Genomic DNA, 19,011 nt, shown 5'->3' on the forward strand with positions numbered 1-19,011 from the left:
GGATTTTTATGGTTTTGCAACTTACATTTAAGTCTTTAATCCATTTTAGTTTATTCTTTTGTGTGGTGTAAGAAAGTGGTCTAGTTTTTTTCTTTTAATCCTCACCCAAGGATTGTTTTTTATTGATTTTTAAAAAAGGAGGCAGAAAGAAGGGAGGGGGAAAGAGAGAGAAACATTGATTGGTTGCCTCCCCAAATGCACCCCTATGGGGGATCAAACCTGGACCCTGGCCAGGAATTGGACTCCAAGCCTTTGTTGCACAGGACAATGTTCCAGCCAACTGAGCCACCTGGCCAGGGCTAGTTTCATTTTTACGTTTGTTTTTATGCCAGTACCATGTTGTTTTGATTACTGTAGCCTTGTAGTACAGTTTGATATCAGGTAACATGGTTCCTCCAACTTTGTTCTTTATCAAGATTTGTGGCTATTCAGGGTCTTTTGTAGTTCCAAATAAATTTTTGAAATAGTTGTTCTAGTTTTTTGAAATATGCCATTGGTATATTGATAGGAATTGTGTTGAATCTATAGATTGCTTTGGATAATATGAACATTTTAATGATGTTAGTTCTATCTATGAACATGGTATATGCTTCCACTTATTTGTATATTCTTTAATTTCTTTTTTTCAGTGTCTTATAATTTTTTAAGTACAGGCCTTTTATATTCTTGGTTAAATTTATTCCTAGGTATTTTTTATGCAATTGTAAATAGGATTGTTTTCTTATTTTCCCTTTCATGTACTTAATTATTGGTGTATATAAATGCAACTGATTTGTAGATATTTATTTTGTATCCTGCTACTTTACTATATTCAATTATCAGTTCTAATAGTTTTTTGGTAGTGTTCTCCATTTACAGTATCATGTCATCTGCAAAGTGTTTTTAAAGCTTCACTTCACATTCTGTTGGTCAAAGGCAGTGCCATGGCCAAGCCTGACATCAAGTTAGTGCACATCAAGTTAGTGTACATCAAGTACACTTCTCCAATGAGCTGGGCACCAGGCAGAAGCCCTGAAAAGAGAGAGCCAGTAGAGAGACAGCACAGTGCCTGTAAATTTAAAGCACTTGTCAATGATTTGTAAAGTCTCACCTACATTCTACATTACAAATTATAATTCATGAGTTATAAAGAACAATAATTAGTTTGGATGTAGACATGTTTTTCCAAGATATAGGAAGCTGGTTAAAAAATGACCCAGTCCAAGAATGGGCTGAACTCCTACATGAATTAGTAGTTTGCATATACATATATAGTTATTATCTTTAAATTTCTTCAACTATCTATAAAGTTAGCTATTACCCTTTAAAATTTTTTGTTTGATTTTTTTTTCAGAATATATAAATAACAGTCCTTTACATATGTGTGATAATTGTCAGCTGTCGAATCTGTTCTATCTCATCTGTTTCTCCATGACAAAATTGACCATGTTTGATTTGTTTACTATGTATTTCCAATGCCTAGAACAGTGCCCAGCAAGTAGTAAGCATTCAGTCATTTGCTGTGGAATAGGACAGAACTACTTTTGTGAGGAGGCCACTAGAGATAGTTGTGAAGCTGGAGGAATGCGTTCCATCCCCAGGGAAAAAGCCCAAGAAGAGATTATACATCCCTTTGCCTATTGAGCAGTCTGAGCAATCAGGAAATCAGATCTCCTCTTTGAGAAGGAAAAGACCCAAACAATGGTTTTATCTAATGTATCTCTGCCTATCCCCAGTTTCTGTGGTGGTAGGGGGAGTGAAATGAGATGAGAGGTGTTATAGCTTTCTGAAAATTTCAAAATCTCATTGTGTATTTTAGATGATAGTAAGTTAGGCCATTATATGTTGGATGGACCAGTCAACATTTTTTCCCAAAGAAAGAAATGTGAAAATGTGTTAAATCTAAGACTCTATGTATCAGCATTTTTCTACCAGCTTTACACATAATGATCTGTTTAATCCTCAGAACATCCCTTTGAGATACAAATTACTGTTATCTTCATTTTCATACAAGAATATTGATGCACAAAGAAACTAAGTAATGGGTACCAGGACTCTAGCTGGTCAGTGGTAGAGTGGGACTGGATCCGGAGAGTCTGCCTCCAGAACTGTCAAGGTGAATCCCCCCTCTGTGCAGGCATTAATATACCATCTGTCCAGTAGGAAGATCATATATTATTGGAAAGAGTGTATTAGTTTGGGAAAGAATGCAATGAATGTCCATCTGGGCCAGTTAGTTTCACATGACTTACCTAATTTAATCCTCACGTAACCTGGGGGGTGGGGTGGGAGGTAGGGATTTGTTTTCTGTTTTACAAATCAGGAATGTCTAACAGAGAATTTACCTTGCCCAAGGTCACACAGTCACTGTTCAATGTGGCATTGAACACTGAGTGCTCTGTCACGAAAACCACAGTTTTTAAATGTTTTAACTCACTGATTATGAAATGTTCCCACCAACCAAAATTACTGCAAGGTGAGTAGCAAAAGAGTGTCTGAACTCCTCTGCTCTTCATTTCAAGGCATGAAGCTTGCTTTTATTTATTTGTACTTAGACATCCTCTGATGAAAGCCATCCAGACCCATTTGTATTCTAGCATTTTTATGATCCCTGCTGGGTTTAGAGATAGCTTTTAGTAATCCCACCAAATCAATCCCTGCTGACCAACCTTGGGGGTTATCACCAAGTACTTAAGGGATTCTCATCTATTGAATCTGAATCCTCTCGTCAGGCAAACATTCTAACTCTTCTTTGAAGAAAAAAGGTAATTTTGTACCCCTGCTGAGGGATAAGATAAAACTAAATTGTATTTGAGTGAGGAAGTGAAGAATGCTATTATCCTTTTAGGGGTTTGATTACCAAAATAAAGGAATCACTTTTCATTCTAAAGTTGCCTTAGAAGATTATGGGCATTCTGAAAAATTTCTACAAAGCAACAGTGCTGAATTTCTTGTCTTCACTTTTTCCACTGCTCTCATCTCTCAGAATAGCTATTTGTTGTTTACTGTTTGTTTTCTAGGAAGTCCATTATGCTATTTAAGATCACTAAAGTCAAGATGACAGGACATTTTTCCTTTTTCTCCTACACACAGAAAGGGAGGCACGTGAACAGGGCTGAGTGACACAGGGCTGAATTGAAAACCAGCTCTCTACAAGTCAGTGCAACGCAGCACAGTGTCTCTAGAGACCTAGGCTCTGGGCACCAGATCTGCCCGTGATGCCGACACTTGATCTTCCGGGGCTTGGTTTTCATGTATGTAGGCAGAGGATAGTCAACACGAAAGCTCACTGAGAGCAATGACCTTGACCTTTTCATTTCTGCATCTTCAAATCTTCAACACCTTCAACCTGTAGTCAGCAATGGTGGAGGTTCATAAGAACCTGTTGAATGATGATTAAATGCCCTACTTAACAACAACAACAACAAAAAGGCCATGCCTGCATTGAAGACCCTCTGATATGTCCTGCTTCTTCCTCTTCAGCCTCATGTCCTGCCTAATACTGTGGGCACAAGGCAACTCATAGGTCCAAGATCATGCTAGTCCTACACCCACTCTTCTCTCCACCTGTTTAATCCCCTGCCTATCAAAAGCTTTAATTATTATTCAAGTGTCAACACCAAGGCCACTTCTTCTGAGACCTTCCCCCAGACTTCCTAGATAGATTTAAATCATTCCTTTCTTTGTAGACAAACAGATTTTGCTTATAGCCCTAATAGAGGATTTACTTCAATAGGTCTAATAGTATTAATTTATTCATCCCACAGATAATTATTAACACACAACTAGGCATGAGCCAAAGCTAGGGCCTTGCACGGTCATCCCCTCCCAGCAATCCAGTGACTCTGTATTTTTGTACTTGGCTGCTACTTACTCAAGGCACGCTAGTTAGCAGACCCTGTTATAAGTGCTGTGAGTTGAGCAATAAAAAAGGTAGAAAACATACCACCCATGAGGTGCTGACATTCTAATGAAGAGGCGCAGACTCGAAACAAGTACAAACAAGTGAACACAATAATTTCACATAATGCTACCCCATTAAGAAAATAATGTTGCTGAAATGAAAGGAAATGACAGGGTAGGGAATGAGAATGAATCTAGATGATACGTTCCTCGAGGGCAGTTGTACAAGTTATGCGTCTATGCATTACCCAGTGCCTAGCACAGGGAGTTACATATTTTGGTCATTTAAAATTCTCAGTCAAATAGAAATAGAACTCTGAACTTAGTGATCTGTAATCCCTTCATCTCCAAAACTGTGCTGCTAAGAATAAAGAAATAGGTATAAGGTGTAAATATAAGATATGAAGGATGTCTCATATTGTCTAAGATATGAAGGATAGTCCACGTGCAGGGATTATCTCCGCTAAACTTTGGGCCTGAGCAACAACATAGTCGGCTCTGACTTCTCCCAGTCCAGTACAGGAAAAGTAATACCCAATCTCTAGAATATTTTCTCTTTGACTTTGGAATGCATTGCCTTATTGATTGATTGATTGATTGATTGATTGATTGATTGATTGATTAGCATCATACATTACCTTTGTAATTGTATTTGGCTTAGTTAGATTAATGCAGCCATGAATTTGCATCCACTAAGTACACAGTATGTAATAATACAAAAAAGTATAGCAGAGGCAAAAAGAGCCAATCTAGTATTTAAAATTTGTGGTGCAAAGCCTAGTGTTTCTACTCACTGAAACCACTGGTGAATACTGCTAATGTGATAACAGGCAAAAGTGAAAAATGCTGCTGTTACCTGATGATAACCAAAAGTAAAAAGGAATTGTAAAAGCCCATCGATGGGAACAATAGGATTCAAATTGCAGGATCTCTCGTTTAAACACCATTTATCCTACTTAGAAATGATTTTCCCAACCGGTAGGCGAAGAGTTGTGGCTGAGGAATGATGCGGAGGCTATATGGACTGAGCTGCACATCTGTTCTTCACTGGCTGTAACCACAGTCTGGCCACAGTCGAGTTTTTCTCCGTGCAGAGTTTTACCAGCTCTCATCAGAATGAAACGCACAACCTGCGTGCTTGGCACCTAGCTCCAGCAAGTTCAGCTAATGGGTCCAGACAGCAAGCCTGCTTTTGAGATGCAAAGCCCAAAAACGACTTTGAGTAGCAGCTAGTTGAGTGGGCAGGGAAAAGAGGAACTGCAAGGTCAGAATGTGCTCATCTCCCCTCTGTCAGGAGTGATTTGCATGGGTAGGAGTACTACATTTTTTTTCAAACTTTACATTAACCAGTGCTCTGGTTTAACCACATAAAGGAGCCTGGAAATCCCCTTAAAGTCAGGTCAAGAATAAGCTGTCCTTCGAATTAACTGTTACTTCATTTACATAGTTCTGCCATATTAACATGGCTGTTAAATAGTTTGCATTTGGTGTCGTCTGCAATGCCAAATGGTAATTATGACGGGTGGCAGCTCTGATGAACGTGTACTGGTCCAGGGCACAGTTAAGGATGAATGTGTACGGGGGAAAATGTGTCACCAAAAACACAGTCACGTCCTGAGGCATATTCCTATTTTTAAAAGAATGAGCTGCTGTTTTAATGCTTTGTAACTGATGTGCCTGGTTCTCTCATAAGATGTTCCCCTTTACTTTATAAACCTACCACTTGCTAAATAATGTTTCCTGAGTGCGTTTTTCCCTGGTAGTGCGACAAGCTATGTGGACAATGGCTTTGTCTACTGGACTTCAGATGGTATTTTCTCCCTAATGTCAGATCTGAGGAAATGGGCAATGGAATCATTTGAATTCATTGAGGAAGTTATTTTAGCCAAGGGATTTTGGTGAGATGGTTTTAATCTTAGTAGTGCTCATTATTTGAACTTTTTCTAATACTGGTTTTAATAATATGACTAGGTTTTGGCCAAGATGAGGAAAATTCATTTATGCAGTGCCATTCAACTATAGAGAAATTTGGAAGTTTTTAGGGGTGTAAATTTTGGTACAGAGTCAACCAATAAGAATGAAAAGATTTGTTCAATTTAGAGTATGAAACAGTGTCTCCTCCGTCAACAACAACAAAAGCAGAACAAAGAGTACTTACTGTGTACCAAGCATCGTGCTAAGTGCAAGGAAACGAAATGTGATTAATTCAATTCAGTATATCTTCTTTTATTTTACACTTGCAATTTTCCTAAGGTAGCAAAATAATTTCCTCAGCCATCCATTTTACCTTGGGAGTGTGAATAGTTTTTAAGATTAGTTTACTAGCCCTGGCTGATTTGGTTCAGTGGTTAGAGTGTTGGCCTGAGGACCAGAGAGATGCGGATTCAGTTCCTGCTAAGGGCATGTGCCTCGGTTGCAGTTTGTCCCCAGCCCCAGTTGGGGTAGTGTGGGTGGCAGCCAGTGGATGTGTCTCTCTCACATCACTGTTTTTTTCTCTCTCTTCCTCCCTCTCTCCCTTCCACTCTATCTGAAGATAAATGCAGAAATGTCCTCGGGTAAGGATAAAAAAAAAAGATTAGTTTACTAATATCAAAAGTACAGTCTTCCATAATTTTCAGACTACTGGTAAACTAAACCAAATGTTCTTTTCAAATTCACTTATGGAATGTATGAAAACCTGTACTTAGCATAAATCAAGGGTGCTTGTTTATCTTATAAAAGCAATCTTTATAAATAAAAGGAGGAATAGTTCAGCAGAGATGACAGCACCGAGAGTCAACCTCAAGTTCAGATGTGCATGGAGCCTCTAATAACCAGGCTGCCTCCATGGGCAAGCTGCTTAACCATCCCCTCTCCCTGCTTCCTCATCTCTCAAAGCTGCAGAAATGATGAATGAGATAATATACTGAAAGGTTTCACATAGTGCCGGGCTCATCATCTAGGCTCCATAAAAGACAGCTATCACTACAAAATAATCATGCCATTTTCTTTCTTTCTTCTTTTAAATATGTTTGTATTGATTTTTTAGAGAGGAAGGGAGAGAGCGATAGAAACATGAATGCGAGAGAGAAACATTGATTGGCTGCCTCCTGCATGCCTCCTATTGGGGATCGAACCTGCAACCTGGGCATGTGTCCTGAATGGGATTGGAACTGGGACCTCTCAGTCCATTGATGCTCAATCCACTGAACCACACTGCCGGGCAGCCATTTTCTTAATAATTAAACTTTATTGTGTTTACATGAGCTATTCACAGAATTTAAATCTGCAACTAGCCCTGGCCGGTTTGGAGCGGTTAGAGCGTTGGCCTGCGGTCTGGAGAACCCAGGTTCGGTTCCCACTAAGGGCATGTACCTTGGTTGCAGTTTCGCCCCGGCCCTGGTTGGGTCGTGTAGTTGGCAACCACTCGATGTGTCCCTTTCACATTGACGTTTCTCTCCCTCCCACTCTGTCTGAACAAAAAATGGAAAAATGTCCTCGGGTGAGGATAAAAAATAAATAAATCTGCGACTAGCTTTCAACAACACATTGTAGAGAGACCTCTGGCAGCATTTTTGGAGATATAAACTAAGTATTTGTTTATTATTTGGTCTGTGTTAAATGCAATGAAAGATATTGAGAAAGTTATATTTTGCAATTTACAGTTTTCTGTGAAGGGCTGTGCTAAGGCATCCTTGTTTGGCACACACAGGCTGTAATCAGCCTTCTTGACCATCCATCTCTCCTCTCCAGGAGCGCTATGTTTCCTCAGGTCGTAGTACCCAAGCAATAACTGTAGGCTGCTCATCCTTTTCAGCCTGAATAAACCCTCTCTCTGTCTGCAAGCTCACCTCCATTCCTCTGCAGCTCTCAGGTACGGCTCGCATGACATCCTCCTGGTTGATGACCTCTCTGCTCACTGAAGGAACTTTTCTTCTTTTCCTATTGGAATAGTGTTTGCTTTAATCTTTGCTTATCCTATTGGGAACAATTTCCCAGACTAAGTTCTCTCTGTCTAAAGAACTTGAAACTCATAAGTATAAACAAATTCCTTGTCTCACAACATAAGAAATAAAATGAACTTTTGAAAAATATTTTGACATTAGCACCAAGATTGCATGTATTATTAGTTGATGAATCCTAGAAGTTCCCAGTTAAGAAACTACTTTAGCCTTGGCTGGTTTGGCTCAGCGGTTAGAGCATCGACCTGCGGTCCAGAGAGACCCAGGTTCGGTTTCCGCTAAGGGCACGTACCTCGGTTGCAGTTTGTCCCCGGCCCTGGTTGGTCGTGCGGATGGCAGCCTCTCAATGTATCCCTTTCATGTCGATGTTTCTTTTTCTCTCTCCTTCCCACTCTATCTGAACAAAAAATGGAAAAATGTCCTCGGGTGAGGATTAAAAAAAAAAACTATTTTATTGTCTATAACAATAAATGAAAACATTGTAAAATAAACTCTTCAACCAGTGGAAATCGGCAGGTAGTGTCTTATCCAAGAGGCTGTTTGTTATGAAGGTATAGTTTATATTTTATTAAAATTATATTTCCAATAATAGATGACTCATGTTCAGGGCTTCTTATAGCACTAAGAATATATGTTATTGAATTTCACAGGCAAATTCTCTAACTTTGAAAGATGCTCTTTGATTCTTGTAAATTATTGATTCTTGAATACTTGATATCTTTGTATTAAATGTTCTTGCCAATAAAAGCTGGTCTCCAGCCAAGGTCTTTTCCATATTACTTGAAAAGAGCTGGACTGACGATGAGCATGTCATGAAATATACTTGAGAAGGGTTGTTGGATCACAGAGTTTGATTGATCCTGAGGGTTTTCAATTTCTGCTTTATTCTGTTCCTATAGACATCAGGACAGCAGTATATTATTACTTTATGTATATTTCTTGGCCTGCATTCCAGAAATTCATGTACTGAAGTATCAAAAGTCTTTGCTCTAAGATCACCCCCTGGAATGATCCCAGGGCACAGGACTCTGAGCTTAGCATTGAGTGTCCCTCAGTGAGCCACGTACACAACAGTGTCATGCACACATGAAGAATTCACTGAAAGAATAAATGTTGACAGTGTATTTGCTTGTATTGTTTTATGAACTTTAACAAGTCCCTCTATGTTTTTTGTGCATTTCACAAAGCATTAGCTCAGTCAAGAAGCACGGATACAATTAGGAGAGATTTTTTTTTTCCTCTGAAAAATTAATATGAAACAGCAAACAGAAGAGAATATTTTTCAAAGTTAGGGAAAATACTCTGACAAATGTCTTTTAAAACTTTCCCCAAATAAGTCATCCTTAGTAAGTTAGATTTTTTTTTGGTTGAAAGCTTCTTAAAATCTCAAGTAACTGCATACATTTTAAGAGACAGTGGAATACATCCTTGTAAGCAGTGCACAGTTTATGGCTCATCTCCGCACATACAGCATAAGTACCTAGGATAAAAATGAACAGCCATTCTCCGTGAGATCTGGGAACAGCTGGTACAACTAATCATCCTTAGTGTTTGCAATACTGTTTGGGCTTGGCCACAGCTGTCTCCAAAGACTCAAAAGACAAGTGTCCCCAGCTCCACTATCAAAGGATAGGAGAGGCATTTGTTTGGACATCTATTGCAGGCACTCAATCATTAAATGTATGCCGACTACCCTTGGTGGAGGAATGAGTGGATTATTCACTTGTGAGCTTATAATATACCACTTGCACTCTGGGATGGGCTCAGGGGCTAATGGCAGGAAGGGTTATCTGGTGAAATGCTTTCTGAAAATGGAAATCCCATTCATATCTTAATTCTTAATAAGAATTATTATTCCAAATATTCATTATCTATAGTTTTATTTTATCCCTCACTATATTTGCTTTCAGCCTGTGAGTAAACTGTCCTGAAACAGAGTCAGACAAATGCCTGTCTGCTCCTGAGCTGATGGCTGACCACATGTTTTTATGACTGTTTTATTTTTATTTTTTATTTTTTTTATCCTCACCCAAGGACATTTTTGCATTTTTATTTTCAGATAGAGTGGGAAGGAGAAAGGGAGTAAGAGAGAGAGAGAGAGAAATATTGATGTGAGAGAAACATATCAAGTGGTTACCACTCACGCAACCCCAACCAGGGCCAGGGACAAACTGCAACTGAGGTACGTGTCCTTAGCAGGAACCGAACCTGGGACTCTCCGGTCCGCAGGCTGATACTCTAATAGCTGAGCCATACTGGCCAGGGCTTCATAACTATTTTTAAAGACATCAATAATTGTACTATGCTCTGGCCAGGTAGTTCAGTTGGTTAGAGCATTGTCTTGCTATGCTAAGGTTGCAGGTTTGATCCTCAGTAAGGACACATACAGGAATCAACCAATAAATGCAGAAATAAGTAGAACAACATCTCTCTCTCTCTCTCTCTCTCTCTCTCTCTCTCTTTCTCTCTCTCTCTCAAATCAATCAATTAATCAATTTTAAAAAGTTGTGTTGCATTATCCAAGTTTCAGGTGGAGCCAAATGTGATCATTCTAGAATTCTTTATAACAAATCTCTAGATAATATTATATTTAGTAATTGGTGGAAAGGATTTCCACAAGAAGACTTTTCTTTTCCACTAGAGAATACATAGGTAACATCATTCATTATAATAATATAACATATAAGGCTTTAGGTGTAAATGTTCACACACACTTCAATCAATTTTTTTTTCTTTTCCATTGTTTTTTTAGAAGTTTACCATTTCTTATTAAAACAAGATGTTTATTATGAAAATTTTAGAACATGTATATAGTGTTGACCTTAAAAGTAAAACCTTGTTATTTTACTGTAAAACTGGGTTTATTCAGGAACAGCAGAGAATGACAATTCGGGATATGCAAGCTATGGCAAAAACCACAGGCAAGTCCAGAGAACAAATGAGAGGAACATTCCTTTACAGCAGAAAGGGCACGTTGGGAGGGGCTGTTATAAACAGAGAGTCCATTGGAGGTAACTGGGAGTTTGAATTGTAGTGGCTTTTCATTAGGTGGGCTGTGACAGCCTCTTATTGGCTGGGCTGTTGCCGTGGGAGGAGAAAATCTTCATTCCTCCTCCTGGGGTAGTACTGTAGAGTAGAAAACACCTTCCTGTTGGAGATGCACAGCACTTCTCTTCCAGTTCCAGGCAACCAGGGATGAGTGGTAGGGCATGAGAGCTCCCCCTACAGGCTCTTCTTGGTTGAGGTCTCTTTTAATAATTTTCACAATAGGAAAAAAAAAGTCACCCATCATTCATTGCCGACAATGTCAATAAGTGTGTGAGGATGTTTGAGTCCTGTTTCAATCAGATATCTGTACATTTTTCTAGCAAAATTGTATGATGTAGAACATACTCTTTTATACACTTTTGATTTGTGAATTTATTTTATTTTAAAAATGCTGTTATATCTGTTACAAGTATGTTTGCTGGTTTGTCACTGTGCTTTCAATTTTGTTTTGGTATTTTTGGATTTGCACAACATTTGTATATGTGAGGTGTGCCAATTTTTATGTTTTTGACTTTTGCATTTGTGCTTAGAAAAGAACATGTGACTAAGAGATGCACAATAGTTTATGGGGTTCTAGTCCTGACTCCAGTAATAATTAGTCTGGGGATCCTGGGCCTTCTGTGTGGCTGAGTGTCAGTTTGCTCCTCTCTCAAAGGAGTCCTTTAGACAGCCTCACACCGAAGTACAGATATTCCCTGCATGGACAATGGGAACAAAGTAACCAATGTATCAGCTTCTTTCTTTTAGTATGGAATGTTCTAAAAGTACAGTTCATGGACAGGAGGCAAGGAAATTCAGGCTGAATTTGTACCAACTTTTTGGAAATAGTTATCTCTTGGAAGTAGCTGTCTCTCCTCAGAAGAATGGGACATGGATTTTTAAAGAATTTATCTGAAATTACTGTAACAAAGAACAGAAATGTATTTTTTAAGCTGGATTGTTTATGATACATTTTAAGTGATTATTCAGTGTTCACTCTGTTTTAGCATCTCTTAGGTAATGCTAAGGGCACCCACACAAAAATGAGTTTGTCTTCCATTAGTGTGGAGCTTGAAAAAGCAAGCTGTTTACCCTGAATGATATTAAAAATATGAAGCAAAGAGTATGACATAGACACTGACCTATCAGAATGACTCTGGCTATAAACTACAGCTTTACCTGTGCTGAGAGGAAGGAGCTGAACATCATCCCTGAATGTACACAAGAAACCAGAGAAATTGGAGCATAGAGGTTCCTCAAAAATTTAAAACTAGAACTACCAAATGATCAGCAATCCCACTTCTGGATATACACCCCAAAGAAAGGAAATCACTGTTTCTAAGCAATATCTGCACCCCCATGTTTATATGAATGTATAAAGAAAATTTGATACATATTACATGTAATATACACCATGGAATATCATTCAGCCATGTGAACGAAGGAAACCCTGCCATTTGTAACCACAAGGATGGACCCTGAGAACATGATGCTAAGTGAAATGAACCAGACACTTATATGTGGAATCTAAAAACAAAACCTAAACTCATGGTTGCCAGAAGCTGGGGAGTGGAGAATATTGACAGATGTTGGTTAAAGGGTATAAACTTCGAGTTATAAGATGGATATATTCTGGGAATGTAATGTACAGCGTGGTGACTAAAGTTAACAATGCTATATTATATACTTGAAAGTTGCTAAGAGAGTAGATGTTCTCACCACACACACACACATACAATTGTAGTTATGTGAAGTGATGGATACATTAACTTATTTTGGTAATTGATCATTTAGCAATATATATGTATCAAATTATCACAGTATATGCTTTAAATTTACACAATTTTTTATGTCAGTTATTTCTCAGTACAGCAGAGGGGGAAGACCACCTGGCTGTCATGTAGAACGTAGTAGACTCTAGGGAAAGAAGTGAAGTATGGAGAAAGCTGACAGGCAGCTGGGAAAATGGCTGGTATCTTGGACTTGGGAGGTGGTTATGGAAGAGATGAGAAATGATCATATTAAGGATAGATTAGAAAGTAAAATTGCTATGTTCCTTCCCATGACAAGATTCCCCTTTCAGGGCTAAAATTTGGAGGTTCTGTGCTTTATTCTTAAAAGAGATATTGTTCTCTTTCATAAGTTCATTTTAAATGTCATTATAAATAATGACAGATTTTGAAATAGCATACAAAGGTTGGTTTCTTTTGAATGTCTAATATCCCTGTTGCTAAAAGAAGATAAATTTACATTTTATCTGGATCTTAATGAAATTTTTTATCGTTTGTCTCTATTAAATCCTGGAATTTGTCCCTGGAATCCTGAAGTCAAGATAATGAAAAAGCTAAAAGTTCTTTGTGTAATTTATTGAGGTTCACAAGCATGAAAGGCCCTTTATATTTAAGATGTTTAACAGAATATTTTTATCATGTGTCTATGCAAGAAAATCAAGCTGAAGTCACAGACTTTTTACTAAGTATACACAAAAAATCTAAATAACTAAGAATACTGTGAAGGGTATCATCACAGAACCTTCCCCTGGCAGGCACTCTGCTTTCTGTGGGTCCTGCTTTTCTGTTCACTCCTCTTGTAGACACTTTCCTTCCAGCCAGTTGTAATGATGTCAACATGACCGTGCAGCTTGTACTCAAAAATAAGCTCTGATGGTCCGAGCTTCACCAGGCGGGCCGTGGAATACAGAGCACATCATTTATCTCTCTGAGAACTGGCTTTCTAATCATTAAAATGAAGAGACTGGACTAGAGAATTCTAAAATTCTTTCCAGTTTCAAGTCCTTTAGATTGTTCTTTTCTGATTTTTACACGGTTATCATAATCCATGACTTGCTTTAATTGCCATTATTGTGATGACAATTACTAAATTTACATCTGAAGTGCAAGTCTATCATGAGGTCCCTTCTCATATTGCAAATGGCCTACACATCTCTACCCAGATATCATATAGACACCTCAAACACACTATGTTCTGCATTAATTTTCCCCAGTAACTTGCTTCTTTTTCTGTATATTTTCCATATGTTGTCTAGAATTGTCCTCTTTTTGACTGAGTCTGGTACCCCACCTTTCTTGCAAGTAACCGTCTACTTACTTATCTACTTATCTGACCTACAAGACTCAAATCAAGAGTCACCTTCCAATGTAAACTTGTTCCAAGCCCACTTGTTCTCCAAGTGAATTTTCTACTACCTTCCATGGTATTCTGATTAGTCTGATATCAGAGCACCCTCATGGGTCTATTGCACCTGTCTCTTTATATGTTTACATATTTAACTCCTTGAGCATGGGGATAGTTTCTTATGCCTTTGTGAGTCTATCCTCAGCTTAGAATGTATCACCTAGTAGGTGATTAACAACTACTGAATCAGTGAGGGAAAATGAAAATTCTACAATCTAAGGATTGCTCATGTTGGTCTTATCCAGTATATGCCTTCCTACCCACAGTCCCTTCAAGACGTGAAGTCATTGGCCCTTACCCAGGCTCACCGGCTCACCTGCTTTAGAAGACTCCAAAAATTCTGACCTTCATTTGTTTGCACACAGCCTTCTGCTGTGGGAACTCAGTGTCCTCTTTCGTGTCCAATCTGTCTTGCAGAGTGCAGAGCCCATGTTTTCTTTCTTTCCCATCTTCCATGAGGTTGAGATTACAATAATGATGTTCATTCCTTTAACCCCACACTTGACTCGTAACTGATAAACAGTTAAAATGTTCTACATCACAGACATTTGTATATACACCAGTAACAAATGTGCTTCAGCTCCTCAAAACGTTAATGGAATAGAGTCTTGATACTTTGTTCTCACTCAGTGACCATACTTGGGTAAATGAGTTGACATGTTTGGTGGTTGAATTGTTCTCAGCAATATCTCAAAATACCTCCACCCCCTCGCCAGGCTGGAGGAAATAAGATGATTTATGTTAGCAAGATCAAGAAACTGTGTGTGACGTGTAAAAATGGTAGAATCAGCTTTTCTTCCCATTGTGTTTTTTGAACTTCCTGGTGCAGGAGTAATTAACATGAAAGTCATATACAAAGTGGAGAGAGTTTGCCTTTTAAGAGAAGTTTCCTTCTCTGAGGTCCATTGCTACCACATGTCCTTTGTGGCTTCCCTGAGATAAATAACTTTCTCACGTCTGCCCTTTACCTTCCTTTCCGGAGGGCAGAGCATGTTGTCACCCCCACGGTCATTTTCTTCCCTCGTCATTCTTCCTGACATTTCTCGATGCAGGCAAGAATAGCCCTTTGTCAGTTAATTTATCTTGAAAAAGATCACTGATATTGTACACTAGCTCAGCAGGCAGGAGTGAATATGATCGAACCAAATAAATATTAATACTGATAATAACTAATATTGTTCTTTGAGTACTTTATTAAGTGCTGGTTATAATTACATAATTAATGGAATCAATTCTCAAAACAACCCTGTGATGTAAGTGCCCCATACCAGCCTTTCACAGATGAGGAGGAGGATTGGAGGGGTTGAGTAGGGTGCCCGAGGCCCCACAGCCAGTGGATGGCCGAGTGAAACCTGAGCTGCCTGCACACTTCCCTGTCACCAGAGCCCACAGGTGGCTGCGGGTGCCGCCGCCGCGTCTCGAGGGGAGGTGCTCAAGACCAGTGGTGACCGGGCAGTGGGAATGCAGCCCTGTTCCTGCTTCTCTGAGTGAGAAGATTCCGATGGCTGCGATGTTGAAATTGTGCACATAATGAACTGACCGGAGGAATGACTGACTCACACGGATGTTCCTTTGCCTTCTAGGAAGATTTCCAACCCGCAGCAGCCTCAGAAACCAACTGGGAGTCGGTCACAAGCTCTATCTCAGTAAGTAATTTATTTTTCTGTTGCCAGTGAGAAAGCCTGATGGCGCAGCTCCGGTCAGCCCAGAGACAGCAGCAGGAGTAAGGACGGACAGCTTGACCACAGCCACACTCCAAGCATGATGTATTCTCTCTCCGGAGGTCCCCTGGGCTCTGTCAGATGTCCTTTCCCCTCTTCACAAAGCTTTCAGGAAATGCCAGTACTCATACGGGAACATGGAATAGACAATGGCTTACGTATTTATCAGTTTCAAAGCAGAACATTCCAACGAAAGGTCTGTGCAGACACATCAAATGTATCAAACTTGGCCCAAGCTCAAGAGGGGAATTTTGAAATCTTTTTTTTTTTTTTTTTTTAATATTCCAGGAGAAACTGTTAACATTTGCATTTTCAAGGACCTTTTTAGATGTGAAAAATTCCAATGTTTACAGTAAGATAACTTAAGTGCAAACCAGGCATGTGTTCTATTTGACTTGGAAATAACACATAACTCATGCTGAAACTAAAATGGTTCATGCCCCTATTTTTTCTCCTAATTCAGTCATTTCTCAGTATTCTGTCTACTTATGTACTTTGTACAGAAAGAACAGGCCATGTTTTCACCAATTCTATAGGTAGCACTTATGTAGCAATAAAGTACAAGATAATAAATGCAGCTGTTCGTTGAAAGGTCAGGAGCATGGAGAAGCTTTTCCATGGTTCTAAAGTGGCTCCGTGTGGCCGAGTCACTGGAGTTGACTTTTTTCTCCAAAAAAAGTGCTAAGCTCTCTGGGGGATTTGTTTTTTTAATTCCCTCAGATGGCAGGACTTCCTCAGCTATGGAGACTGGGGATTTAATTCCGCTGTGTGACTGCTGGAGCCACATGGTGAGAGCCAGAGACCAGTGAGGCCTCTGAGAGTGGCCTTAAGAGTGTTTTTTGTTTGGTCTGACAGTCCAGAGTGTGCACTCTGAACCCAGCCAAGTGTAAGAAATCACTGCCAGGCAGGTGACGACAAAAACAAGGCAGGTGAGACTGCGGAGCTGGGAGGCCGAGCAGGAGGCTTGGACGGTCAGAGCCTGAGACTGGCAGCTCAAGGCGGATGCTGGAGGCAGCTTTGCAGCCAGAACACAGGGTGCTGCTCTGCACAGAGGTCCTCCCACTTCTGAAGCTTCGTACACCGGGTAGCTCGGGGCTATCTACCCAGTGCTGCCTGCAGTGCCCAACCAAGCTTACAGGGCCCCTTGGCTAATGCAGGACCACCCAGGTCCTCTAAAAGAGGGGGTCTCCCCATCTCTTCGGAGTTTCTGTGGAAGCCCAGCCCAGGTCCACATCCGCTGGAAACTCCCCGGGCTGAGTTGCTAACCCAGGTTCTGAGCAGTCCTCCAGGACAGACAGACAAGACTCCTTTCATCAGCACTGTTTCTCAAGAACCTCCGAAGGAGGAGCAAGGGCCCCTGGACTACCATTAACTTTTGCGTGAACCATAATTTGTCTTTGTTGAAAGTCGTTTACAGTCCTCAGCGCATTATTTTTATGTTAATTCTTGCCTGAAAATATTTTTTCCATTGATTTTTAGAGAAAGTGGAAGGGGGGCAGGGAAAGAAACGTCGATGTGAGAGAGACACATCAATGTTTTGCCTCCTGCACATGCCCTGACCCGGGGCCAGGGATCAAACCTGCAACCCAGGTACATGCCCTTGACCAGGAATTGACACTCTAACCACTGAGCGACACTGGTCAGGGCAAGCATTTTTTACAAATGATCATTTTAAGGTAATTCAGTTAGATTTAGAATTTGTTAAATATATTTTAAATAATTACCTCAGAAACAAAATGATCCCATGGGTTGATTCGGCCATCCAGTCACTCATAAACATCTTCCTCGCCATCATCTGTGTTTCTGTCCGTTGTCCTGAGTCAAAACTTGAAAACAGCAGCAAAGCTCACACATAAGGCGATCTTACCTTTTGTCTGTGGGCTGGGTTTGCCTTTCAGACTAATGTTAAAGAGATTCCATTTCCTCCCCCCTCAGGGACTAAGAGCCCCCCCACAGCTTGCTCTGGAGGAGCTATCCGGGTACACACTACATTCCAGGCACAGTTAGGAGCAACCCCAGGAACCCCTTGCCTGGAGCTCCCCAGAGCCATTGTGTGAAGCTTTTGTCTGTGTGGAATGGCTTGATGGATATCCCTGCTTTTATTTTTAAAACCCTGGGAAGCATTTTAATTTCAAAGCTTTTATGTGCTGCCCATACAATGAATGTTGACCAGCTTATTTTGATTTTTTGGACTGAGACCCACATGATGATGATACAAGGCTAATTGTAAATCATCTGGTGACTATGAGCCAGGTAGACAGCAGATTCTCCAGACAGCACGACTGGAATGGGAATTTGGAATCCTGGTACTGAATCCCAGTATTAGCCCCCTCCAGCATGCAATGTGAAGAGGGACGGGAACGGGAAAGGAGGGGCTTCAGTCAGGGTTCAGCTTACATCAGACACACGCACACGCTAGTGTGACCAGAGGCCTCGCCTTCCCCGTCTGTCTCATGAGCCCCACCCTGCTCCCAAGCCCCATGTCCCCGCCACTCACTCTGCCCAAAAGGCATGTTTGAAAACCGCCCCCCAATGACGCCAGTGGTAGTTGACTTTGTTTACACACTTGGTCTTTTTTTCTCAGACATTTAAAACAAATTTTTTTTTAATTTTTCTTTATTGTGGAAAGTGTTACACACTTCATTTTGCTAAAGAGAGACTTCACCTGTCAGAGCAAGTGCAAGCGGTGGTGGCGTCGCGCACAGACCCCTGGCCTGGCTGGAAAGAGACGGGTCCCTGAGACGGAGGGTGGCCAGCTCCGCCCTGACTCTGGGGCCCCTCCTTCTCAGCGCGGTCCTGCAGTTAGGCTGCAGAAACCCAGGTTTTCATTCATTTCCATCTTCCTGTAGTGATAGGACATTTTGCCCTGGGGGAATCTTACTTGTTTGGTGGTTCCGTTAACATTTAGAAACTGTTCGAGACTGCGCTCTCTATTTCCTTGTTAATGGGTCATGAATTTTTACAGAGATATTTGAATCAAGGCTCATTTACCTCGAGATTGTACAAGGGTTAGTGAAGTAAGTGCTTGGAAACTTACATGGGGATATATTCTGCAGCAAAGTACACAACCCCTCCCAGGCTCCCAGTGACGTGCGCTCCCCGTTTATGAAGTACTCCCGACAAGGTCTCATGGCACCCGGGTCACTAGCAGGGACAGCACTGTAAAAAAGTACATTTGCTTCCCAGTGAGTCTTCCCCTCTTAAGTCAAGAGAGCCAGTTTCACGGCTAATTATCCTTATTGACA

The 19,011-nt window shown here is 40.4% G+C and overlaps 1 protein-coding gene across 1 annotated transcript in view; it reads left to right on the plus strand.

The window, feature by feature from the left end:
- Window positions 1–19,011, plus strand: part of PDGFD (platelet derived growth factor D) — a 279,190-nt gene that overhangs the window by 234,179 nt on the left and 26,000 nt on the right. Inside the window, exon 4 of the mRNA XM_036260183.1 lies at window positions 15,629–15,691. Within this exon, the coding sequence (XP_036116076.1) occupies window positions 15,629–15,691 (63 nt within the window). The remainder of the gene's footprint in view (window positions 1–15,628; window positions 15,692–19,011) is intronic.

This window comes from Molossus molossus, unplaced genomic scaffold, assembly GCF_014108415.1.
Source record: "Molossus molossus isolate mMolMol1 unplaced genomic scaffold, mMolMol1.p scaffold_m16_p_13, whole genome shotgun sequence".
NCBI classification, from domain to species: domain Eukaryota; kingdom Metazoa; phylum Chordata; class Mammalia; order Chiroptera; family Molossidae; genus Molossus; species Molossus molossus.